Below are 27,882 nucleotides of genomic sequence, written 5' to 3'. Positions count from 1 at the left end.
TAATTATTTCACAATCTATAGATTAATTTGGTTATTGAAAAATATTTTTCATATTTCTAAAGTCAAAAAGAATATATCACCTTCATCAAGATTATGTTTATGTTTAGATTTGATAATATTTCATGAATATTATATTTTTATAAATTTAGTTTATTATGAAATTTGCTAATTTTAAATCAAATTTATTTTATTGCTGCTAAATATATTATTTTTATTCAAAGAATAGTGTATTAATAATAGATATTTATTTAATATGTTTTAGAATTTTTGATGAATAATATGTATGTTAAATTATTTCAATTATTTATTAAATAGTAATTTGACTTTTTTTTCCAAATATGTTTTTTTTTTTAATTTTTCCCTCGTATACCTATTATTTTCCTTATTTTTCCTCATATTATTTCATTTATTTTTCTTATTAATTTTACATGATAGACTTTTATGGTAGAACTGCTAGTATAGATTTGTAAGCTTAGATTATGCAAAGGAGGTATGTCATGATATAAGCACTGGCTTTAGCATTAAAGTAAAGCTGTTTACTGATCTGAATGTTAAGTCGTGTTCACTCCACCCCACATATTAGCAACACCAACTATATTTATAGTCCTAGAAAAGAGCAAACAATAACATGACTATGATGCTTAAGAGACAATTCCTCTAAAATGTCATATAACTGATTATTCCTCTAAAATGTCATATAAATGATTATTCCTCTAGAATATCATTCTCAAAATAAATACTCTATCCTTTTAATACTACTAAGTTGTTGGGTCTTTTAATGATGTCATACAACTCCAATATTAATATTTTGATACCAATTTCTTTATTATGAGAAAATAATAGAAGATCAAGAGTCGCCACTTAAATTACAATTTTTATTTTATTTTAAGAATCTTTAAACAAAATATTATATTCCAAAAGACCTATGAAAAATTTTCCTAGTAAATGAAGCAAAGAAACTTGACCATGTGTGATTCAAACATTAAATTTGAGACTAGAAATCTCTCTACAAATTCATAGATAACATGATTTGACAAGATCCAGCCTGTCATTTACATATATAATCAGAAAGTTTAGTAAGATAACAAAAATTTAAATGGTCATATTCTCATGAGCCCACATCCCAACAAAACTGATCATACTAAACGCAACGCCCTTGTGTCAAGGATACAGCAATTAATCAAGACAAGTTTAAATGTAGTTCTCTAACTTTGAAAATACATTCAAATTAACTATTGAAATTACATATACTACTTAAAATTGTTGTTGGGAATAAAGTAAATCTTTCTTCTAATTCTAACGTAGCAGCTCTACCATAAAATTGTAGTTGAGAATCAAACTGAATCTTTCTTCTGCTGCTATAGAAGCTCTGCTCTCAATTCCAATTGTAGTTGTTCAATACAAGAGCTTGAATTTGAGATCCTCGAAATCAGCTTGTTATTATATAAATTTTATATGAAACTAGTGCCAGTGGCTCTCATACTCATGAAGCTCAAAATTTCTACTAATAAAGATGCATCACTTCAAGTCCTTAAGATAATGAGGGTATGCCAGGTATTATTTTGAAATTGCATAAATTATTAACCGTAGTTGACATGGATAAAATAGTTGCTACTAGGCAAAACAAATCTAGTACATGGCCATGTGATTGCAAGCCTAGTGGTACCAAGAGGAACATATCAGATACTTTCAATAAAAATAGTGCAACTAAATAGAGTACACACTAATGGAAGGCTAACAATTGCAGTTCCCTCTGCTTTTGTTGGGTTCATCCGAGGATTTCACATAATTGAGGTACAAAAATATTGGCTTGTCGTGAAAAGCATGTCACAGGGAGCAATTGCTTCAGATTAAGAATTTGGCTTTAGTAATAATATACTAATCATTCAAAAACCACTTTATCTCAAGCTGGTATTGAAGCTTACTTCTGTGCTCCTTTCTTGACATCAAGGCCATAGATTTTACGGGGATGGGAAAAGAGGAAGATGAAGAAAAATGCACAAGCCCCGTCATAAAGGAAAATTATTCACACTTAATCGAGCGGTATATATGGCGGACAAACAGTAAAGATGATTGAAAACCAACTGTTCCAAGCATTAAGAAGAAGCCGTAACATACACAAGCCATGTACCCAAAGAAGAATGACACTTGCATGAATCCAGTCATATCTGATCGTGCAAAGTAATAGTAAAAGCAATATCCAAAGACAAACAAACCAGTTGATCCTCCACATAGAACAGACCTGCATTAATATCATAAGAGTATTTCAGTTAATCCCATTGCTCAATCAGATCAGATTAAGAACGAATCATAATTCATGCAAAGAAGCCTTCAAATTCGTATTCATTAATGTTTAAAAGACAATTTTGAGCAGTTGAAAATATAACAATTCTATTTGTATAACCTAGGAAACAAAGTTCACACAGCAAAAACAGAAAAAAATTGATTTCACAAGGAAACAAACTGGCAAACTTGTGAGAAAGATAAATATTGCCTCTTACGTAATTCATTAATTATATGGTCAAACTATTATGCCCATACAAACTCTCCTTGAAACACAACCAAATTACCAACTGATTAATATGATTACTAGGAGTGCAGTACACTAAATGTAGGCCATACAATAGGGATATGTATGCCTTATAATAGGGCAACTCCCATACAGCGCTAGACCACAATATTGACATCTAGAGGTCATTTGCAAATTGCACGTCAATGCCTATTTAACCAGCTTATGAGTTAAGTATAATTGCTTAAACTTCGGAGGCAAAACACTTTGAAGGTTTAAAAAGACCCAATTGCAATGTCAAATGAATAAAAAGGACATTACCACACCGAGAATTGCCTGTTTTAAAATGCTTCGAAAAAATAATCCCTACTAAATATAGATTCAAAGAGGCCTCAAAAGACGAGGAAACTATTTTTCAGTTGAAGTACAGGCAGTTCCAAAGCTCTTCTCAGTTTTCCCTGCATACACACTATAGGAGAAACATAATACAAGGTCTAAGAGGACCAGAAAATTTGTAATTTCTAGCATATATGCTAGAAGGAAGAAGTTCTTCAGCTTGTGAGCTCAATCATGGAGATCAGAAAAGGTATTCACCAAACTAGCCCAAGACAATGTTGTTAATGAAAAATTTAAGGACCAAATGAAACTTCGTCTAAAAGTGACAAACGGTATTCATAGCACACGTGGAATCCATGATAAAGAGGGAATGAGGAAAACTGTCTACAGAAGATTCTGATTAATAGTTTAGACCTGCTGCCATCCAATGCATTATTTCAATGATTTTGTTTGCTCCTGGTATGGTAAACCTAAAGTAAACCTTTAAAAGCCTAATATATTTAAACATGGAATAGCCAGCACTCCATTCTTAAAAAAGAAGTCTAACCTATGTTTCAAAAAGGACTGAATATTTCTTAGGCAACGAAAATTATATTAAGAATTGTTTTATTCACAAAAAAACACATTTACCTAAAGAATAGATAGATACAAAATATAGAGCTATTTTATAGCTAAGACAAGGACACACTTACATAGAAATAAAATAAAGTGCCATTTTACTTAGCAAGTACACAAGAAAAATGATTTTTTTACTTTTTATACTAACTATTTCTATTAGACATCATCTACTTTATCTTTCACATTAGAGAACTATGTTATTTTTCAATAAAGAAAAATAGGTGAAATTTTGAAATCAAAAGAAAATTTTATTACAAAATGCATACAACCATGGATTTACTCCAAAACTTTAGCAGAACTGAAGGCTCTCACTGAAAATATGAATTAAACAAGCTTCAGTTTCAAAGGAATGAAAAAACAATGGGATGACTGCTACAATTATTATTATTTTTGCTAAATTGAATATATACCTTCTACTATTTTCTTCTCTTTGCATTAATCTTATTTTTTAATTAAATTCTCTTTAAACTTATACTGTTACATCCCCTATTTTGTTGTTTTTGAAAATTTATTTAGCCGATGATATTTCAAGCTAATCCAAAATTGTTGGTTAAATTAGTTACTCATTTTCAGTTCATATGAATGGAAATATTAGTTATTCGTTATGTTTCATGTGGAATGGAAGATGTTGGTTAAAATGGTTAGTTAATATGGTTATTCGTTATGATAACTAATTTTTATTTATATAATGTGGAAGTATGCTTTCACCATGTTGATTATTTTTGCACGAAGCGCAGCAATGAGAGGAAGCATTGGCAGAGAGGGAATAGGGCACGAGTGCACCAACCTGCCATTGAGCTAACAGGTATGAGCCTAAACCACCATGGTTAGGGAAAGCAGGTCGGGCAAACTAGATTACGCCAAGTGTCCACCATGAGCTAACTGGTCATCTAATCTAAAAAGATACATAAATATATATTCACTTGAACATTAAGTGAAATAAAAACAATTGTTACCTTTGATTTGGGAATCTGGATGCTCTGCATCCTTCTTGTGTTGTCAGACATGACTTACTATATAAATAATACCCATAGTACTTACGTACATTTGTACATGTTACATATATGTATATGTATGCGTATATTTAAATGTAACGTACAAGTATACTTATATTTGAAATATAATGTATATGTATGTATGTGTATAAATAACATGTACAAACATGCATAAAAAATATGAGTATAATGGATATAATAAATCATGGAAAGGATTCTATTAATTGTCCTCTTACGTCAGATTAAATTAATGCATGAAGTCTATCAGCCTCTTATCATTTCTTATTATTTCAGTCCCTTTTTATTTTTATTTCAAGTTCCATCAAGATTGTAACTCATGCACGTAACTCTCTCTTGGTCAAGCTCAATTCATTTATAACCGAGCATTGTTCTATAAGTTGGCAAATTGCAGTCTCTCATGGGCTTGCTCTCCTTTCTCATTTGTAATTTCTGCTATTCCACTTTAAGTTTTTATCAGAAGTTAAATACTGCTGTAAGCACTGACAAGCAGCCAATAAAGCCATACGTTAAAGCTCACGATTACGAGCGGAGAAAGACATCTCTTTCATACCTCAACACATCCCTGCCAGGTTATATTTGATAACTCTTCCATGCCATTACTATCGTTCAATGGTATTCTGAATATTTGCATCAATTCTCTCCTCGTTTCTATTGGTCCAAGCGGACATGAATGCTCATAAAGCAGAGTTTGAAACTATGTGCATAGACATGTTCATGGTATGAGCCATCGGCTCAAAATGTTTTATATTTCTCTACCTTTTATCTGTTTTTATAAGGTGTTATTAAGAGACAAATCATGTGTAAACACACTCTACATGCTACAGCGGCACCCTTCCATGTGCCGCTGAGAGCATAGAAATTTACCCCATTAGATGTGGGGCGGTTGAGAAGGCTTGCCACTCTCTTTGCATGCATTAGCAAGAGACTCTTGAAGGAATTTGATAATCTACGTTGGGAATTTAAACCAAGCACCATCAAGGAAGGCCATGCAAGGCAGATATGTGTGGTGTGACCCTTGTAAGATAGCCAATATCTGCATTTAAAACAGAATTTATATCAGAATCAGTATAGAATTTATAAGCTGAAAAACAGAATTCTAGTTAGCTCATGGTGGGTAGTTAGGTGTAGTCTTGTTTGGTCAAGTGAAGCGGTGGATGATCAGGCACATAGTGTCCATGTAAATCCCTAGCCAGAGTAGGATTAGTGGCAAATGATGCTGCTATGATCACTAGAGGTCAGGATAACTAGCAGGTGGATGGATAGGCTGATAGGAAGGTTTCACAGTCTAGCCAGCTGTGTAGTTGACACTCTAACACCAAGATGCTCAAGTGGCAAGACGAGATGGTTTTCCCGTGCCTTATCCCATGCAGGGTAGGGCCATTCTCAGCTGAGAGTGAGAGGGGGGTACACTAGGTCTATGGTTCAGTGGTAAGCCTTTGACAATGCTTCTCCTCTCCACCAAAGCCAAGACTTGCACTAGACAGATCGGATCTACACTCTTAGCTTGATACAATTTAGCGAATATTTGAATTTCCTTTCATGATCATTCAAGTTCAGTTAGACATGTATTCATTTTATGTTGCAGTTGCATTTATTTCATTTTGGTTATATGATGTGATATTTAAATCTATCAGCTAGTTAAAGATCCCTCTCTTCCATGCAATTTAATCTTTTAGTTTAATTTTAAAAATGAAATAAATCATTATTAGTTAGTTAAGGCCTTTCATTAGAATCAGTTAGTCTGTTATAATTGTGAATCTCATGCATGTGAACATATGCAAAGCTTATTTAAATGTTAAATATAGAGAAACTAAGGGGTAGGAAAGATGCACTTACGCTCCTTGTAGTTTACTCTTCTTTCTCCATTTTTTTCTGTTGTTTGTTCTCAACTTTTTGTGCTCTACATATAATAATGTTCAAACATCTCCAAAATACCTAAAACATCGATTGATTTAGATTACCTACAAGTCAATACTATTGGTCCACACACAAGTAAATATACTGAGAGGGTGGGTGAATCAATATATTGGTGATCACTTCAAATCTTTTACGTTTCTTCTCTCAGACCAGTCTACTATTAATAATGATTGTAAATCAACTAGATAGGATTAAGCAAAAACAATTATCACAAAGGTAGCATCACATAACACATGTTTATCTCATGGAAATGCGACTAGGGTGAAAGCCACAGTATGTGAGACAATCCACACAAAATTTGCACTCTCCTAAAGTGCGCCCGGTCAAGAGCTTATCTTTGTTAGAAGATTACAAGGATTTTGTCAAGTGTCACTCAATCAAGGGATTTAGTAAAGACTGGTGAGGGTCTTGCACAGTTAAGAGTAGCTTGGTTAAAGGACTTAGGAACACAAACTAATGTGTCACCCTGTTAAGGGATTTGACTACAAAGAACTTGTCAAAATTCTCCCTCGACAGGACTTGTTGTTGTAGTGATTATAAAAAAGAAAATATTTTGATCTAAATAAAGTAGCTACTATATTTAGTTGGATATAGATCACCTGGATACACTTGAACTTGTCTGAACCTTGCTTTGCTCTCTCTTGGCTCTACAAATCAAGCACGATCACTATGTGTTAGCATTGTTGGCTATAGCAAACTTCTTCATTGTGTTGATCAGCACACTAGCTCTCCTCAACGCACTATCTTCTCAAACACTGTTCTTGACTCTTCTTCATCAATCTTCTCCTCTTGAGATTACACTTAGCTCAGCTTTGTGGCTTCTTGCTCTTACACTCTACAATCTAAGTTGTTCTTTCAAAATGAAAATATTTTATATCATCCTCTCGAGCTCTATAGTAAACCCTATTCCAAGAATTCAAATTTGAATTCTCCAGCCTATGTCTAGTTTGTACTCATGTCTCTGTCTTGTGTCATTCTTGTCAGATGTACCTTGTACAAACAAAAGTCACAGATGTTCTATGGCTTCGATAGCTTGCTCTACAAGAAAGAATTCTTTTGACTTTCCTTGATGTGAGAGCACCATCACCATTAAATGCAATGTCATGTGTGATCCACCTACTTCGTGAGGTGTTAGTCACAAGTACCTTGCCTTTGCACCTCCATCCTACTAGCGTGCATTATCCTTTCTTTGCATTGGCCAGTCATACCAACCTGTCTTCTTGCTTGACAATTTCCTTCATATTCGTACGTACTTAGCATGATTTCGTCTAAGTATGATTGCTCTTCTTGCTGCCTCTGCTTGGCTTGTCCTTGTTCCTCTGGTCATACCCATGAACTAGAGTCACACCTATGTGCTTACAATGCTTCACTAGACGTGGCTTCATATCAGTCAATGTTTTGTCTTCATCTTGACATCAATGACAACTAGTCTAAGTTGCACGGGTACCTCCCCCCCCCCCCCTCCGGACCACGTACCGGTTCGAACCGGTTCGTGGTTCTGGTCCGGTTCGACCTGGGTTCAACCTGGGTTTGTTTTTGGAGGCCTGGTTCGATCTAGTTCGAACTAGGGTTCGAACCCAAGAGAACCACATATAAAATTTCGGACCAGGGTTCGAACCCAAGAGAACCACATATAAATTTTCCACATTACAGCATGTTTTAATTTAATTTATGTTGATACATCTTGGGTCTGGGTTGGTAGGCATTACAATGCCACAGTTTTTTAGTGTTGAGTAATCCCTAGCTGTAAAACACTTTCTATTTGAATCAAAATGCTACTAAATTTGAGACACCCACAAGAGAAGATGCTCAACATGTGGCGACCACCATGACCAATTTCGAGGAATTTCAGGGCCTATTTGAGTAGCAATATGAATTTTTCAAACACTAAACAATAAACAACGTTTTATTGGGAAATGTTGCCCTGCAGAAGAAAGTTACGATCACATGAATATGGTCAGGTGGGGCAGCTACTTACCACATTGTCTATCACTGTTTGGCTGATTATTTCTCCTCTAGGTATATTAAAAATTGTATTAAAGAATATTGAATCTGGGACATCAGACTGTGTTATCCAAAGGCCTCCATGAATGGTCTTTTTCCAGTTTACTGTTGTTGATCAGTGCTTGGGAGATTGTGCCCAAAGAGATTGAAGAATATTAAGCTGGTCAAAGGGATTTACCTTCTGCAAGCTAGATCTAATTAGTTTTTAACCACGTTCAATTGATTATGTTAATCATACTAAGAGTTTGGTAAATAAATTTATGAAAAGAAGAAATTTTTATTAAAACTTACTGTTGATCTGCATAAACTAATCAGATACAATTATGAATTTTTTAAATGAAAGGGAAGAGATCTAGTCGCTAGGGGTTCCAATGATTGCTGTGGTTTGCTACTATATTGTTTATGCTGTTTTAAAGTTTTTTGTTGTTCAAATGTGTTTATGCTACTATGCTACATTCTAATTCTAACTCATGCTTCGTAAAGATGTATATATATATATATATATATATTTTTTTTTTTTTTTTTAAATTTACATGTTTGTGTACTAACGAACCCAAACTAACCCAAACCCCTTTTCAAAATTTTGTCGAACCAGCGAACCGGTTCTCGAACCCAAACCCGGAACCGAACTGCGAACCGGCAACTTAGCAACTAGTCATAATTGGTCACACCGGTACCTCCACCGATCTGTCCTTTTTTTGACAGTTATGTCAACAAATACTTTCCAATTTAACAAACCGAGAGTAGCTTAGCTAACCTTGCTTAACCCCTCCACCTGCCTAAAATGAAAAAACTTAAAGTTTATCTAAAGTATGTGTCTTGACTCCTGAGCACCAGAAACTTTAAAGGCTAAAGATAACCATATGTTAAAAGTGATATTGGAAAAATTAATTGCACAAGATTTTTTTACAATAAAAATTGTTAGATGGTAATATTTCACAAGCTATACTTGTCAGTGGGAAAAAAATAGTTGTATAGTGTAGTAACATACTTGATGGCCATGAGAAACATTGTGATTTTTTATATATTCCAAAGTTCGTGAGCTTGACAGACAAGCCAATTGCTTGTGCTACATATGGCATTGGAAACATGAGAGCGCCATATGATAGATAGCATGCTGTGTGTACCTTCTTAAAGAATTGTGAATATAGAATCTTGATGACCGAAATACAATTGATCATTAAAAAATCACTAGCTTTTTTTCAGTTCCAAAGTTTGAGAGCTTGGATGACCACAAAAAATGGTATAACTAATTCCCCTTTCTTTACATGCACACATAAAAACAAAGCACGGACATACTAACTAGACATCATCAGGCGTGCATATGGTGGTAATCATAATAACACATCCTGGACTTATTGTTATCAATAAACTGAATAGTCATAATGGTGAGAAGACTTGGCACTAGAGAATAAATCTGCAAGAGCTGACTATATTTCCAATTCACTAGCAACAAACCTTCACTTTTAGTTTTGGCATCAATTCTATAGCTAGTATGGTAACACACAGGCAATCAAGAGAGGACTATGAGTATGATGATAACCTATACAGATGGAAGGTTCTGGTACAATTAGTTTTGGCAGAAATTTAATTGCTAGTATGATAGCACTCAGGCAATCAAAAGTGACTGACTATGACGATAGCCTATGCTGACTCGAGGTTCTGATACAAAGGAAAAGAGAACAAGTTTTGTGGGCAGTGAGACAATTACTCTAATCCTTACAAAGTTGGAGGATTTAAATTAGCTTACAAAGTTCAAATTAAAAAATGACAGACTCCCTCCAACCAGAACACATGCATGGAGACAATAAATATCACAGTACAGTTAGCATGCAATGCATACTATGTAGAGAATTATGGGTAGAGTATGGCTGAGACTCAAACCCATGATAGAGAAAAACAAGTTGAGTCCATCACAAAACCTTGAAGCATGAAAAGAAGCACTGCATGGATACTCAACTGTGAAGTGTTGAGAAAATACCTAAGTTGCCGATTCGGGTTCTGGTTCGGGTACGGATACGGGGTTAGAGTACGTGGGTATGACAATTTTTTCCCCCTTTGTGGATTCAGGTTTGTCTACACTCTATATATGTATGTATTTATGTTCAAACATCTAAGTTATAATAACCAAAAGAAGAGTGATACTCGTAAATCCATATTGGCCAATAAAATTATAATTAAATAATTGTAATATTGTATTACTAATATAGTTTCAGATTACATGCATTACAAATTGACATCAATCCGAACATGATCAAAAAACATAACGATTGGCTGGGTTATACAAATCTATCAACAATAATATACTCAGATCTTAAAATAAAATAAAAAATCAATCCTTGACCTTGAAATGAATCGAAGTGGGTTTCTGTTCGCTACTGTCATAAAGTAAGGGCATTACATAGACCAATTTTAACTTGAATAATATTACCAAGCTGTTGCAAGACACTATCTAAAGCTGATACAAAGAGCATGCTGATGAACAAATGAGAAATACATACATAACTGACCTACTGCCTTGGGGTACTTCCTGGGTGCCCACGTTCATTGTGTGTCCTTCTATGAAGGACCCACAGAGAACCCATGAAGTACCCTGGAAGAACCAGTACCAAAACTGTACCAGTACCAGGACCCGGGCCTAAACAGCAGTACCCGGCAACTGAGGAAAATACCAACTCCATGCACCTACCTCAATCTAATGAAGTTCCATAATTAGATTTGATGCCAGTTTTTGTAATTAGTTTGGAGCATGGCAATAACTCAGCAAGAAGCTGACTCTGCTCTACTGGAGAGTAGAATCATGATTACTCGCCCACTCAGGTGGCTATGATGTTCTGTAAAAATGACTGATGAATAAACTACATGATCACAACAATTCCTTTCCAGCCAATCATGTTTAGATGTGTTTGCATCTGCTTTGTTCAACTAAAAATTCCTCTGCTGCTGAGAGATGAGAGTCTTTTGGGATATGGTACAAGCCTAGTAACAAACAAGAATCGGGGAAGATAAAAATTGATCATAATTCAGCTATTTTCTTTAAAGCTCACCTTGAACAGTTTGTTCACTAGAACACCATTATTAATTGGTTATCTGCCATATGGCACAAAAACACCACTAGCACATAAACTTGTTTCTATTTGTCTACCACTATCCTCTGTTCTCACCACAAAACATCCTACGTAAAATGACAATTAGTCAACACATATCATAAAATGATAGTAAGCAATCCAGTTTACAGTAAGCCATCTGACAACAAAACAAAACCTTGCAAAGATGCACCAAGGTTATGAGGGATGGAGAAGGGAATCCATCCTCCCTTTCTTTGCAACACCTTCCTTTATCTCAAATCCCAATAAAGTTTCATCAAAATGAGCTGGTAACCATTCTGCTAGCTAGGTGGAGAAAGAACAGTAAGGGTCGGGGAAGTGTGCAGTGAGCTACATTATAGATACAGCATATGACACAGCATTCTTTAGGACTCCATTAGATATTTAAAAAGCCTGGAAGAGATTAAGGTCAAGTGTAGCTTTATATAGTTGTTAGCTGACCTATGGGATAGAATCATAGAAGCGATTGAGTTTTATGGCCTCATCAGCAGATGTTTCGTCAAGCTTGTGTTGTAGCAGCAATTTGAGGATGCTAGCCCAAATCTTGAGGTTCTCTAATGGAAGCTTATGGGAAAAAAGCACTTTTGTAGCTAATACCCTTTCCATTGACTTTTCTCTTTGGCAGAGGCTTGTTTTGACCAGAGCTCCCAGACTCAAACTCGGAAAGGCCAACTCGATTCGTAACTTGCCTACAACTTGGCAATGATTCGCAATGACTCAGCAAAACAAAAAAAAACTTGAAATTATATAATTTTATAATTGTATATATATGAAATTATATATCATATTACATAACCCAGGCCAAGTTATAACAACTCGGCCAGGTCTGCTCGGCTTGGTGACTCAGACTGCTTGTACGACTCGCAGCAAGTCATGGAACTATGGTTTTGACCATACAATTCCCTATTGCTGGCAATTTATGTCCTCTTTTCAACTACAGAGTTATTCTTTAGTCTGCATGCTAAGGATCTCTATCAGCCCATCTCTGGTCATTATTTCATTATATGGTAATATTAATTGTTGCTTCATGTCCTGTGAATCCTGCGAACTAATTGATCACCATTTATTCATATTAGATTCTACATTTTCTGTAATTGAGCTATTTTAGAGATCATATTCACTCCCAAATGAATGTTGGCGATGTTCTGCCAGGGATTTTTTTTAATTTGATTTTTCTGATACATGCTTCTCCTTAGCATAGTTCCCATTTCTTTTTCAGAGGACCTTGCTGGTAAGGGTGGTGGTTGTTTGGTGTATTCCATAGTACCTTCCAGCTATTGGTGAAGCTTGTTTTCCACTCAAAAAAGCTGCATTTGCAGGTCCAGTTATTTTTTTGTAAATGCTGTATACCTGTTCGGTAACTTTAAATTGAAAATCAAGCAATTTCAAGGAAAAATTAAATAAGAGGAAATAACAAGATTTGCCCCACTGGAGCTTGATAGATGCAGTTGTGTCAAGTGATATCTCCATGCAGAAATATAGAATAGAAACGATGCATTTCACACCATATTATGAAACATATAAGCATATAGATTTTCAGGAAAACATACCTCCACCACCATTCATGGTCCTCTGCTGCAAGCTGGAAGTATGTTAATGCAATGGTGATAAATGCAGTGACAATTATAAGGATGATGAAGACAATGAAGAGAATGCTGTATATTGTGTAAATCTTGTGACCCCATACACTGGCAAAAATATAATAGAGCTCAATGTAAATGGCACTAAATGGCAAAAAGCCTGCCATGGCCATCTGAGGAACAGCCTTTCTGTACCATGGCAAAGGAGGAATCTCCCGGGGATACTTTGTGGTACGGCATGGAGCATGAAACTCTGTTTTGCTGTTTTTACCAGCAATGCCACCCAAAACAAGCAAGGGAGCAGTTATTAGTGTCCAGATAAGAAGAATTACAACAATAGTCCCAAATGGCAGTGCTGCTGTAGAGGTATACATGATGGCTACTGTGTTCAGGAAGCAAAAAGTTAAGAATAAAGGCCCACAAAATATGCAACCTGTCAGCAACAGGTTCCTTACCTGCGCCATGAAAAACGTAGATATTCACCAACAACAAAAAAGTACAAAGATATATTCAAAAACATAGAAATTTACTTCAAGAGAAAAGAAGAGAAGCAATGACATCTTTGCAATACCCAGTTTGTTCCTTCAAGTTGACCATAGAATGAGGCTGCAACATAGCCTGCAATGCCAGATGTAAGAGAATATATGACCACAAGAGCAGTATATAGAGCTCCCCTATTGTATGGATAGAAAACTCCCACCAATGCAAGCATAAAGATGAAGATAGCTCTGCAATGTAAAGATGGAGTAGCACTGTATTAGCAAAAGGTTAATGTTTATAGAATACTTATTTTAATCTACCATGCCGCTTACAAAATATGAAAATGATTTTCAGCATCATCTTGGACTTGAGGGTATAAAAGAGTATTGAAGATATATAGGCAATGGCTATTCACAAAATCAAAATAAGGGAAGGAAGCAAGAACAGAAGAAGATTATTTCATAGAGAAAATACAGAATAATAGAGTATATTGCATGAAACTTTAAATTTTAAATCACTGAAGGAAAGGATATTATCCAAAATTTGATTTAAACCTACTCACAGTGCTAGAAGCTGAGTTCCAGAACCCAGAACAGCAGCAAACAGAGACTTGTGTGAAGGATATCGGAAGACATCTCCATGAATGTACTTCCATCCTGTCTCCTCTTGATCATCCAGTGTTTCCTCATCACGAGAATATCTTCACATTAATAAGATACGAGACACAAGTTTAAAACTAAGCATAAAGAAATGTTCACTATTGTAAATCTTACCCAAGATTATAAGTTTCAAGGACAAGAAAGCATTAAGAATTCTCACTAATAAAGATTGAAAAAATTATGTGCAATACCAAAATTCAAGCCACATTACTTGATAAAATCATTCTTCAGAATACGCATGAGTATCGTTGCAAGAAATCCCGTCAAAAGCAGAACAGTTACACATGAATTAATAATAGAGAACCAATGGATTTCCAAATGTTGAGGTAAAAATGAAGACTTTGAATATTTATCCATTCGGTGTTGAAAAGGAATGTTAGTTTCTGCCCACTTGACTGAGTATGTGAACTCAACCTCAATTTCCTTGCCATCCATAATATCCACTGTGTATTGAAGATCTGTGCTCACCTTAATTTCTATCACTCTGTCATTGTTATATAGAATAGCAAATTGCAAATGTCTGTAAATCAGATACCTAGGATCTTTCTGTTCTCCCTTCATATTTTCAATCTTTCCAATAAAACCCCATACAGGCAAATCATCATAGTACATCTGAAAGTAGTAATCATTCTTAACTGCATCTCTGAACTTTATCAGATCCACTTTGGTCAATAGTTTCTTGCAAAGAGACTCCATGTCTTTGTCCACTCTAAATTTTAGTTGATACCTAGCATCAACCATACGGTCACCATTTAATAATTCTCCAAGGGCCTCCCTCTTCTCGATCACATGATCTGCAATTATTTATTAATCAATAAAAGCAGAATGGTTCTCAGGGCTAGAAAATGTAATGAGAGATGGCATCCTTAAGTTAAAAAAATTGTAATATCCAATCCTATACTATACAGAAAATTTTGAGAGAGAAAATGCTATTCGGTATATAACAAACCTGGTGGGCAGAATGGCAAATCAAAATACCGATATGTTTCACTGCCAAAACATCACAATGACCACATTAAAAAAGGAAAGATCTTCAAATTACATATTTTATGTAAGTGGCCAGTATCCAGTACTAATTGTAATAAACATAAAAGTGTACGCTATCATGAAAGATTAAGTAACCTTTATGCCGAAAAAGTCAAGCTTTGTGAAGAAAAGCTACTTAATTTCTAACTACTGCATAGTTCCTAAAACATATAAGTGCAGAGCAATCCAGCTACCACTTGCATCAGAGTTCAATTGCTTCCATTCATGATCATTTCACATTTGTTTTAGTTTCCTTTATTTAAGACAATAAAATCTTATATTGGTAAAAAAAGTGTCAAAGGCAAATTTTAAATAATGATTTAAGTACTTATCTGAATAGCAATCAACATTGGTAAAACAACACTCGCCATATAACTGAAATAATAATAGATGAGGCATCAACTCTATGAAGAATATTAAAGATGAATGCTAGGAATTGTAAGTTGGACAAGCTTTATATCCAAAGTGTTAGTCCTAAGGGATTAGGAGAGAGGAGGGGGTGAATCATTAATCAGCCAACTAATCAACATTTTCAACCTTTGACTGATTAAGCAAATTAATAACAACACATAAAAGCATCCATCACATGAAAACATTAACAAAGCTGACACACAGATTTTGGAACCACGGAAACCCGACTTGGATCAAAACCCCAGTGGGGATTAATACTCAGTGCTCACATATTGTGTACTCTTCTGAAGTACATGCTGTTAGAAGTTGCAATGCTGTTAGGTGCCACCCTATTAGGGGGTTTAACTCTAGCCCTGTTACAAGCTTTACCCTGTTAGGGGTAGCCTTTTTAAAGGACTTTGAACACTGGCTAAAGTGCACCCTGTTAAAGGATTTACAACAAAGGATCTGTAAGGATCCACCCTGTTAAGGGATTTTAACTGTTGTAACTATTAGGGAAGTACAGAAAGAGTGATCTACATAACAACACTACCTTTGCCTGATCAGATCCACTAAAGCTCAAACTCACTTCTCAACACACTCAACTTCTTCCTAGTTGGACCGCACCTTGCACTTCTTCACCACACTTGTTCAATTATGATCAACATTACAAATTGTTCATCTTTCACCTGTATATACCGGTTTTCCAATTCCACTGCCTTAATGAAACCCTAAATATATTACTAATATGAAATTCAAATATCCCACTTAGATCCAACCACCATAAGGCAATATCTTATGCTCTACAACACTTTTACACAATCGCATCAGCTAATCCATACAATTCTATGACACAGATCAAACACATTTTGACCAACCACTTGCTTCCTCTAGAATCTTCTCCATACACTATTCTCGATCAATGTGATGTCAGATCATCACCTCCAGATGTTCATCCATGTCACTAGATCACTATTGACTCATCCAAAGTCACTGCAACCTTGTCATCGGTCGCCAATCATCAGCTAACTAATTGTTACTCAAGAACTCATTTTTATTTCACTTGTTCATTAAACCTATCACTACTTCACCAGCCACTTGTCACAACTTCAGCGGTCATCTTTCCATCCTGAAAATGTTTTACTTGTAATGATAATGAGTTGTTATCCTAACCACATCAGCTTCACTAACTTCTTCACATCATCCTATGATTGCTCCACTCCATTCAACATGGATTTGATAAACTAATCAAATAACCTATCGCTTGCCACTAATTGTTCTAGTAGTTGCACTATGAATTCACCGATCAGCTTACTCAACAGTAGCAGTCACCATATACACTTCAAGAGACATCCCCAATTTGCTCTTGATGAACACACTCATTGATTCTCACTACAACACTCTATTCGTCATAATTTTGCTAAGCAACATACTAGGAACACTAGGTCAATAGTTGACATTAATGACAACACAATAACTGATCATCATGCAATCAAATTCGTATCATGACATCACTAAACATCACCAGTCATCACATCGTCAGTTACATCAGTTATGCCAACACAAAGAATTTGTTGTTTTCATCTAAGTTGAAAGGAGAATCAATCTTCAAATATTTGTCAGGACTGAACAAACTTTGGTCTTACAAAGCTTGCCATAATCCCATTATTCTTTTGTAGAATCTCTGCATCTGATTGTGAAGTCCCCAGCACTCAACTTTGAGAAGTTACAAAAGTACTTGGTAATCTTCAAATTGACCCAACAGCATCAGCTTTGCTTTTCTATGACAATCAGAGTATGCCCAAATGATAAACAACTAAGTCTATCGTGTCATAAACATCCACATTAAAATTCATCATCATTATATCCTGTTGTTGGTTGATAATAAAAACAATTATCTTTGTAATCATCCTACAAATAAGCAGATTGCTGAATAATGACCTTGGATGCTTGGAAGGGATAAACTTGGGATTCTATATGGTTTAGTCATTAAAGCGGTATTAGATTTATCATAAATATCAGTAGAATATTTAGGCAACATAGTTGTTTGTGTTTGCTAAACAACATGTAGACTTTTACACCCACTGGAAGCTTCATAAAAAAATTGTCATATGAATATTATTTGTATTTTGAAGCTTTTGGCCTATATATAGCATAATAGCAGCACCATAGAGAGCAAATTTACAGCTAATGAAATTATTCAATAGACCACATGATTAAATGAACAAGAAAGGTCATTTGAACAGTCATTAAACCCATTTTCAATATTAAGTATTTACAACAAAATCATGTAGCAACACTTGTTAAATAGGTTGCTAATTCTTCATTTGAAAGGGATTGGAACATATTCCTTCATTTACTTAGTGAACCATAATTAAATTGGCAGGGTGTAAAACTGCATACCTAACTTATGTGAATTCCAATTTGCACGTTCTTATGCACAAAAACAATGGGTATGAGGAATAGGCTACAAAATTATGGCTGTAGGCCCAAAGAAAAATGATTTGAATCTTTCTTTTGTTGGACGATTTCCAGTTTTTGAGGTGTTGAGTAGCCAACATATGTTTAATCCAAGTGGCAATGGGGTTCCACATGGATCTGTTAATGTTAATGATCATGATGATGTTAGACCTAATGGTTAATCAAATGATGCTATTGCTGAATACTAATTGTATTGTTCTATTTCAATACATATTGTCTATCATGACATTCAAATTTGACAAATTAATACTTAATTCATATCTTTTATTTTGAAAATTGCAATATTTTATATTTCTGATGGTTTTGTTTAGCATATTCAGATATATGGTATTCTAAACTAAATTTGTTTTAGGCTGAAAATATATACATTTGTTTTTATATGTTTTATATATGGACTTACCCAGAGCGTACCCAGCCCACCCAAAAAACCTGTTATACTATCATATCATACCCATGTACCATACCTGTATCTAATTCCAATTGGTAATCTAACAAGTTCTAAACCTTTAAAAAAGCATAATTTCTGAATCCTAACCCTACCTCAAGTTTTAAAGTTACATTTTTATGATAGTCAACTTGTAACAGTTGAAAACCAACAAATGACTTCTTGCAGCAACTATGTGAATGCAAAACAACTTACTATAGCTGTTGCAAAAGATCAGTTTTCTATCCCACAACAGTCGTACGTTGCTGATTGCTTCTTGTCTAAGTCATAATGTTCACCATATTTCATTTTCGAAATTCAAAATCCAAAAAACACCTTTAGAAAGCCTAAAATTCATACAAAAACACTAAATCACCACTAAAGTCATCTATTGGAGCTCGTGCAATTTATAAAACAAAAGAACCAGTGTTTCTGTGTCATAAAAAACAGCAGGGGAGGAATCAATTCTCCAGTAGCCATCAAGGGTTTTCCAAATCTACAATTAGTTGGTCTCAAGCAACAGATTTTATAGATAAACATTGATTCATCACAGAGCCTTCTCCTTTCCATTGCCCACAAATGTTGAGGACACCTTGTTAGTATAATGTATTACATTGATTAGGGTAAACAATTAAAGAGGCAGTTTCTGCATGGCTAAACTATTTAACTTCTTTCTGTCATCTCCACCACTTTATAAAATGCCTATCAAATGTAATTTCTAGATGCATTGAAATAAAATAACATATTATGTATTTTCATAACAACTGGTACCAGAGGCGACTCCCTGAGCACTTGTGAATATGAAATGAGTATTTGAAGTTGTGCATATATTTATGTGCCTGTGAAAATGGTGAGAGAGAACAATGAACAATCTTTGTGCTTGTGCTGCGACAAACAAAGCAATCTTTGTGTGCATAAACAGATTATAGTTTTTCCTTTCTTTAATCTGCAAGGAGAAGTTAGGGCTCAGAAACAAATATTCTATTTTACTGAAGTAATTACAGGAAAATAAATGGGATATTTTGTTATGGAGATTGTGGTTGATATGTTAAGTAAGTATTCTGGTTTTAATTTTCATACTTGGAAAATGAAAATGCAAATGCAATTGATGAATAAAAATTTATGGGGAATAGTAACTGAAAAAGCACGCCCAACTACAGATACAAGTTATTAGATTGGTGTAGCAGAGATGATAAAGCCAAGGCTATCATCGGTCTTGCACTTAATGAATCTCAGTTGCATCAAATAGATTCAGATAAAAAATCAAGTGAAATTTGGGATAAATGAACCATTGTTTGGAGCAAAAGTGCTTAATGCAAAGTTTTCTTTAAAACTTCAACTGTCCAGACTTAAAATGGAAGATGGAATCACAATGTCAAATCACATAAGTAATTTGAGGCTCAGACAACTAACAGACATCAAAGCTCCAGTAGACAATGATGATGACGCTAGAGCTATATTGTTAAATAACATGCCTACCAAATATACTGATATTATTTTTACACTCAGCCAAATAACCTCCCAAAACTTAGAAGATATGACCTCAGCTATTTTAGCAAAAGAAATGAGAACAAATGCAAAAGATTCAAAAGGTGTTTCTCAACTAGCATATGTGTTTTGGATTAAAAGCAAAAACTGGTTTTGAGGGGACCTGAAACCCCATTACAAAAAGTTACAAAAAAATATTATAAGTGAGACCCAAAACAAAACTATGTTGTAAACTAGCAAAACCTTTAGAACCAAAACCTAGCATAAACAAACAGCCAGTATGCAACACCCAGACCCAAGAACCAGCAACCAGCAGAAAGACCAGAAAATCAAAGAAGCTCCTTGATACAAGTTGCCATTCCCTCCTTGAGTCCCAACAGGTTATGCATAGAGGACTTGATATCAAGGAGGGGTTAAGCCACATCAGCAGACAACTTCCTTGTCATCGCTCAAGCCTGTTTCCCTGGGCCAGAAACCTGCCCAGCCACGTCACCAGCTTCCACATCCAGGATTGGAGAACCAGAACGAGTTTCCAGCATACCAAACACTTTGTCGAGACTATTGAATTTGGAACCAAGAATTTCATGACTTTTATGGATGAGGTTTTTCATACTAGTTTCCATGTTCCCCATTCTCTCCAGCAAGTCATTGACCTTCGTCTTCAGTCCACTGTCATTAGTATTTTCCACCATATTCTTACCAGTATGAAACTGGTTCTAGATATCATCAAATTTGGCCACTAGGCACCTATATTTCAGATATAAAGATTTTATCTCCTAGAAATTTAATTTCTCGACATGGAAGGAGTACATAGACATGCCCTTAGCCATTTGCAGCACACCCAGCGTCAGTTCACCCTTATCTTGAAGATCTTCAACCAGCAGCTTGACATTATGCTCTTCTGAGTCACAGTCTTCATAAGACAGATGTTCCTGGCATTTTGTTCCTCCCTGTTGTTGTATCAGACTAAAATCTTATTTTACTCAAGGCAAAGATATAATTAGATTCTGAAGATGATTAATTTAACTGAGATGGAGGTGAGAAGATCCAATGCTATTCTTATCTGCAATTCGCAATATATATACTGGAAGACTTGTTAATGTTATGTGTTCACTGCATATATTAAAGCAAAGAAGATCGCATATTATATATGTGGGCAGATGAAGGAAGTCACGGCTAATAGCCGTGACTCATATATGAGTCACGTATATTAGACATGACTGTTATTAAGTCACAGCTTTAACTAAACTCATTAGTAAAGACTTGCGCCCGACACATAAGAAACTACGCAAGCGTAATACAAGCACTCGATATTATATCGAGTTTAATATAAACTGACACACCATAGTAATAGTCAGTTTTATATATAATATTAATATGAATAGATATGAAAATCAGAACTTATGTCATAATTTATATTTAGAATAAATATATATATATATGTTTATTAAATATCTCATATATAATATAACATAAGTCTAATTATAAGAGTTATAAATAACTCTTCAACTAATCTATACATCAACACTCCCCTTTCTCCTCCATAACCGTGTCCTTACTCTCCTCTTGCATAATCCTAATACTATCCATATCCTCCTCATTCCTCGGAGATACTGGCATATCATGATCTATAGAGCAATCGTAGTCCATGAGGATAGGGACCCTCTCACTCTTCGCTATACCACACTACCAGTGTCCATATTTCGGTCTTTATTCTCAAACACGGGAAGCAATTTTCTCAACTAGAAAATGTGTTAATTGTTCAAAGCCATAAAGAAAAATCAAGTACAAGAGATGAGGAAATCAAATGTTACTATTGTAAGAAAAAGGATCACATAGCCTGGTCTTGCAAAACCCAGGCTAGAGATGTTCTTAAAGGAAATCTTAAAGATGAAGATAATATTACTTGTGTTGAGAATGGGGATTCATCAAATGGTGAAGCTATTATTTATGACGTTCTCAATGATCAGGGAGATGTACTATAGGCTTTCACTTTATGGAGGTTGGTGATACTGGAGGTTGGAGGGAATTTCATCATCTCAAGTTAGCTTCTCACTTTGAGATGGTGTTTGGCGTGTGAAGCATTTTTGCTTAAAATTATTGTTTTGTTCTTGCTAATGGTTTTAAAATTACATATGTTATGAAGTTTGATTTGTGGAGACAAGTAGGGGATTTTGTGTACAGTTTGAGATGGATGGTTGTCCAGTAGGTTACAAAGTTGTGATTCGGGAGTTATGGAGGGAGAACTCGGAATCTCAAATAGGGGCTATGCTTTCCTGAGGGTTGCAAGACAACTTCATGGAACTCCACTTGATTCAAGATTAGCTTCCTCAACGAGGATTTTCACAAAGATGTGTATACATCTTGTATTTATCAACTTTTAATATGCAAGCCTCAAGGAGGGGTTTCCTACAAGATAGAGTGTATGATTTTAGGGATACAGAAACAATGTGATAGGGGGAGTTGTTGGTATAATGTATTACATTGTTAATAAATGTATTACATTGATTAGGGCAAATAGTTAGAGAGACAGTTTCTGCACAGTTAAACTATTTAACTTCTTTTTGTCATCTCCACCACTTCATAAAATGCTTATCAAATGTAATATCTAGATACATTGAAATAAAATAACATTTTATGTATTTTCATAACACACCTCCTTGATTTAATTAAATTCAATATCATCCAAAAAAGCCTTGAAAAGGACTGATTTTGAATGTTAGTCCTCATGGCCCTCAAAGCTGCTTATTGTGTGCTAGTTGAAGAAGGGTCTTTTGGATTCTTTGTTAAAATATTCTCGATTAAATCAATAATATTTCTTCTTTTCCTTTTGCTTTTTTGTTTATACGAATTTGTGTATTAATTTAAATGTCAGGATTTAATTTCTTATTTTGTATTTATATCTTTATATGTATTATTAATACCTAATACATTTAGATTACATTTTAATTTTAGAATTTATATGTTATGCATTCCAAAATCTATTTAAACTTTAATAGTTTTAATTTATTTTATTCAGTTAATTTTTCTTATAATAATAATAACAAAGGACTTGAAGAACTCAAGAGGAACAACAGTTTCTACAACATTAACAAGCAAGAAGGTAGGAATACATGTTAGTTGTGAGAAATGACAACAGAGCTATCAGAACTAAGGAGGATCCCCCTACTGTTCTTTATTTTAAAATTGGTACAATATATTTCAGTAAAAATAAAAATTGTCAATTTATACTGTTGAATTTCTAATAAAAAGTTGTTTTTTTAATCTTATCAGTTGACGAGTTTGTTGTGAATTTCTTGCCCCTCTGCCGAATTTGACCACTAACACAAACCTTGTGATATTGCTTCTTGCAGATGCTGCAGAAGGTTCTTTGTTGTCTCACAGATATAAGTTGTTGGTTGCTGCCTGCAATTGTTGCAATTTGTTTTGGTGTCTTGCAGCAATTGCACAAAGTTGATCCTGATTCAGAATAAATAGTAACCAAGAAGAAGCCTTCATTTAGAAAAGAGGACTCGGCTATATCTTCAATGAGGCTTTGAATGATTATAACTGCTCAGAGATGTAGGGGCATTGATTTCCACTTCATATTCCAGTCAAGGAGGATAGGAGCCTTAAAGCTAATTGTGTTCTCAACATTTGTTTTATAAATGTACTCTTAAGACTAAAAATTTATTACTTTATGGAAGTTTGAGAATAATTACATTAAATCTTTATTTGTGTTTTATTTTTTAAGTTTAAACTTTAAACCTCTTTCTCTGCACTCTAACTGGCATGAAAATATTAGTTCTTTTTTCCATATTTTATGAACATTTTTTATTTTTTAGTTTGTAATAGTTTTCCGTTTTAAATCTATAAATGTAATACTACTCTGATATACACCAAAATCTGATCAGATTAGTATAAAAACTCCAGCACAAATGTCTTCTGTAGAAAATTCTACAGCCACTATTGTCATGTCAAACTGGTGCACAGAAAAACATTTTAAAAAGTTAGAAGTTGGGACCAAAACATTCATACCAAATTTACCTAGTGAAATGGCAACAATCCCAAACTCTATACCATAAAACTACGAATAAGGTTCTATCCTCGCAGATCCAAAAAGGCATTCAAAAAACTCTAATAGCACATGTATGTATCTTCCCTGGCATAGCAGACTGCATATGTGCATGCTGTCGTTTCACCATATATGAAACCTAATATGGTGAGAACCTGGTCCCACTAATAATTGATTAAAGAAGCTATTATGTGTTGGAAATGTAATAGAACACGTATGATGCCTAATAAATGGATACCTTCTCAAAAACAGAAACTAAAACAATGGAAACTTCAGCTGTTTGTCATGAAGTTTTTCATTAAAGCTTAGTGAACAAATTGATAATGCTCAAAAGTTATTCAAAAAAAAGTTCAAAAGACCTAAAGGAATAGTGGCATGCAAGCAGTGGAAGTAAGTAATTTTGTACTCTAATCTGAGAGTAAATCTCAATAGGCTTTATCGCACCTTGGACCAGTTATATCAACACCTAGAGATCAGGCATGAACTTATAGCAATGCACATACACAGTGCACTATCATATCACAAACCCAAGTTCAACCCATGTTTTCCTTTAATGCTTTAATCTTTCCCACTAAAAGTTTGCCTGAACTTTATTTTCCCTCTAAATGCCCTAGCAATAGTAATTAAAGGACCACAGATAAAGAGAACTCAGTCAAAACTAACTTGCATGGGTCCGAAAAGAATATTGCACAATATGCTCTATATCAATGTACTATGTGAAAATGGCATTTATAAGAAGAGAAACAATGATGTGGGAAAAGCTGCGCACTGTGCAGTAAAAACTGCAAATTGCCCAACATGTAATAGTACTTAAGAGTATGATATCATGTTAAGACTTGGTGAGTCATTCCAAGAACTCACAACTGAATCTGAGTCGGATTCAGCAAATCTGTGGCCAAGAATTGCAGACTTGGCTGAGTATGCTAAGAAAAACAGAGTATAGGTCTCGAAAATTAATGTAAGATATTATAGTTTTTTTAAACTGCCAAGTTTTCACTTTGGTTTTTCACCAAGTCCAAGTCAAAAAGAAGCTTCTTGAGTTTTCACTGAGCCTGAGCCTCAACACTTGGAATGAGATGGTCAACAACAACACAATCTGACATTTAATCACAAATTAATTAATGGTTTACAAAATCTAGTAAAACATCTCTGGATTAGATCATTAAATAAATGAACTACAACAAGCTGAACTAGTTGTGGTTATTGACCACTAATGCCTATTGTTCAATGTTGATAACAAATCAACCCATACCTAAATTGAAGATATCAATCATGCAAATTAATCTTGGCTGTGGGGAAATAATAAGAATGTCACCTATTCACCACAATTTGGCCTCAAGTAATGGATAATGGAATGCCAATGTTGATATTTTCTTCATCTATTTCTATCTCACAAATACAAATACAAGCTCAACTTTCACCAACCTCCACTGAACTCTCTTGTCTACACACACTCAAAATAATAAAAACTGGATACCTTGCTATCTTTTCTGGACCCAAAATGAAGGGAATGCTTGCAATGTTCCTTGACATGTCATAGAACGTTACCATAGAAGAAATGTATAGAGCATTGACATCATCTATGTGAGTACAAAGGCCTAATGCTACTAAAACTAAGTTAACACTTTATGAGAATGATAACATTTAAAGTATACCACTCCAACCTTCGTGTTTGCTTAGCTTTGAATGCCAATTTGTGTTCAGTCAATTATTACTGCACCAACCATTTCCACAGCACCATTTATGCTGATTTCAATGAAAAGTAAAAATTTATTACGTACAAAATCAATGACAAACTAGAAGAGTAGACCCATACCTACAATCTAGATTATGTCCTAATTCCTGGTTCCATTCATCATTTCTCTACCATACGGTCTCACAGAACCCGGCTAGATGCTCAATAAGATTTTGGTAAGTAGTAATGAGAACCAATCCGCATCACAACCCATGTCGGCTACAGTGTTAGAAATACAGCTTATACTCTCCTTATATCAATCACAAGCATTGGAAGCCTTTTGCTGTCGAGGAATCTTTCATTTGCAAGATTGGCAATTATTATATTCGCCAGCATATTCCGATAAGGTACAGGCCCGTGCACACGTCTCCTACTGTCTATATTTAAACGCAAAAGTCCAGTCGGGTAGAGAAAACCCTCTTGCCGGGCAGACAGAAGTGATGGAATCAAGCTTTTACCATTTAAAAACGTGAAGAGTTTTATCCAGTGTTGGACACCTCTTCCCTCATCTGTGGTTTGCAGAATTCACGGGGTGACCAAGACCACATTCATTATTAGTATGGGCAATGCAGTAGCATACATTAAGGGTATCAATCTGTTGCGGCAACTACAAAAACCTACCTGATGATCGAGGTCCTAAACCGGTTGAACTTAAAAACGGTGCAAGCCATTGAACCCCCAGTATCACCAGCTGAAAATTACCTCCCATAGCTATACCGGTACGAGAACATGTTAAATTGGAGTTTTCTATGACAATGTCCAACAGATTTGATCCTGGGTCTCATCACATAAATTTAATCCCTTCCCAAACCCAACCATGGGCCTCATTCCACCATAAGCACATTCCCGCTTATAGCATATTTTTCAGCCCCACCCAACTTTCCCCAAGTGTACCGCATGCATTTCACAAATGATGCTCACACTCAATCTTCAATAATTACCATACCTTTTTCAAAAACAGCATACACTCATGATGACCTCCTAGATCTGATCCTGTCCACATGTAAATGAGGACGGCTAGATTGAATAAACCACATATCTGGATTGGGTGTAGAGATCAAGAGAGAAACGCGTGTTAATTAGTGACAGGTTCTTAAAACTGGACATATCAGCAAATTTGCAACATGCACGCAGGAAATATAGAGATCGAGACACCAATGCAGAATAAGAGTGAAAAATGTACCTGGGATTCTGAAATGGGCCGACCTTGTTAGCATACAATGGCACCTCATCTCCCACTTTGTATTTGTGATCTGATGCACACCAGCCAATTTGAAAACTGCATATTACTAGCACAAGTATCCTGAGGACACACATCATTGCCTGCTTATTCATCTCCATATCCACTCAAACTTCGATTTTCTCTGTGATCTAATATTCGAAGAAGCGAAGCTTCAAATCTAAACTTTTTCTTGTGGACTATAAAAGAACCCACGTTAAACCATTTAGGCTAAGTAGTATTTATAAACTTTTTCTTTATCGTTAACCAGTCAAAACATAGAGCTCATGGCCGTAGGCAGAAAATGCATGCGGATCTAGGTACTATGGAGGCCTAATACTTATGTACTAACAGATAATTTAGCCAAGAAACCAAAGGCCCAATTCCTCAGACACTGTTTCATTAAAAAAAAGTGGAATACATATAACTAGCACTTGCACACAAAGAAGATGAGAGGGGTATGCTGATAGTAACTTAAAAGTGAAAGTTTATATAAGATGGTTGTCTGTTTTTTTTTTTAAATTGCTAGTCATGGTGTGTGGATTAGTTGGTTGAAAGAAAGAGTTGTCATTGTGGAATACATATAACTAGCACTTGCACACAAAGAAGATGCGAGGGGATGCTAATAGTAACTTAAAAGTGAAAGTTTATATAAGATGGTTGTCTGTTTTTTTTTTTTTAAATTGCTAGTCATGGTGTGTGGATTAGTTGGTTGAAAGGAAGAGTTGTCATTGTGGAGACCCGAGTTCAAATTGTTAAGTATTATAGCTTTGTGAAAATTGAATTTAAAGCATCTTGTTATTAAATCAAATTATGTATAATATTATTATGATATAATT

General features: G+C 34.9%; 1 protein-coding gene across 2 annotated transcripts; it reads right to left on the bottom strand.

Moving 5' to 3' along the window:
* Nucleotides 1–1,537: 1,537 nt before the first annotated feature.
* Nucleotides 1,538–27,259, bottom strand: LOC149531707 (transmembrane 9 superfamily member 2-like). 2 transcript variants are annotated; one of them, XM_089811757.1, is made up of 7 exons: nt 27,008–27,259; nt 15,176–15,216; nt 14,438–15,020; nt 14,130–14,267; nt 13,659–13,815; nt 13,058–13,542; nt 1,538–2,242 (listed from the first exon to the last, which is right to left on the bottom strand). In XM_089811757.1, exons 1-7 carry the CDS (start codon nt 27,163–27,165, stop codon nt 2,023–2,025), a joined length of 1,782 nt encoding a protein of 593 aa, XP_089667883.1. In that variant the 5' UTR covers nt 27,166–27,259; the 3' UTR covers nt 1,538–2,022. The 2 variants fall into 2 exon arrangements, with proteins under 2 accessions (XP_089667883.1, XP_089667884.1); XM_089811758.1 differs by lacking the exon at nt 27,008–27,259 and adding an exon at nt 25,906–25,991.
* Nucleotides 27,260–27,882: the final 623 nt, after the last annotated feature.

Source organism: Cupressus sempervirens, chromosome 11 (genome assembly GCF_028749045.1).
Source record: "Cupressus sempervirens isolate cs-2001-9-10 chromosome 11, ASM2874904v1, whole genome shotgun sequence".
NCBI lineage: Eukaryota > Viridiplantae > Streptophyta > Pinopsida > Cupressales > Cupressaceae > Cupressus > Cupressus sempervirens.
The sequence above is the reverse complement of the archived record's forward strand: the minus strand, read 5'-3'. Positions and strand labels throughout refer to the sequence as shown.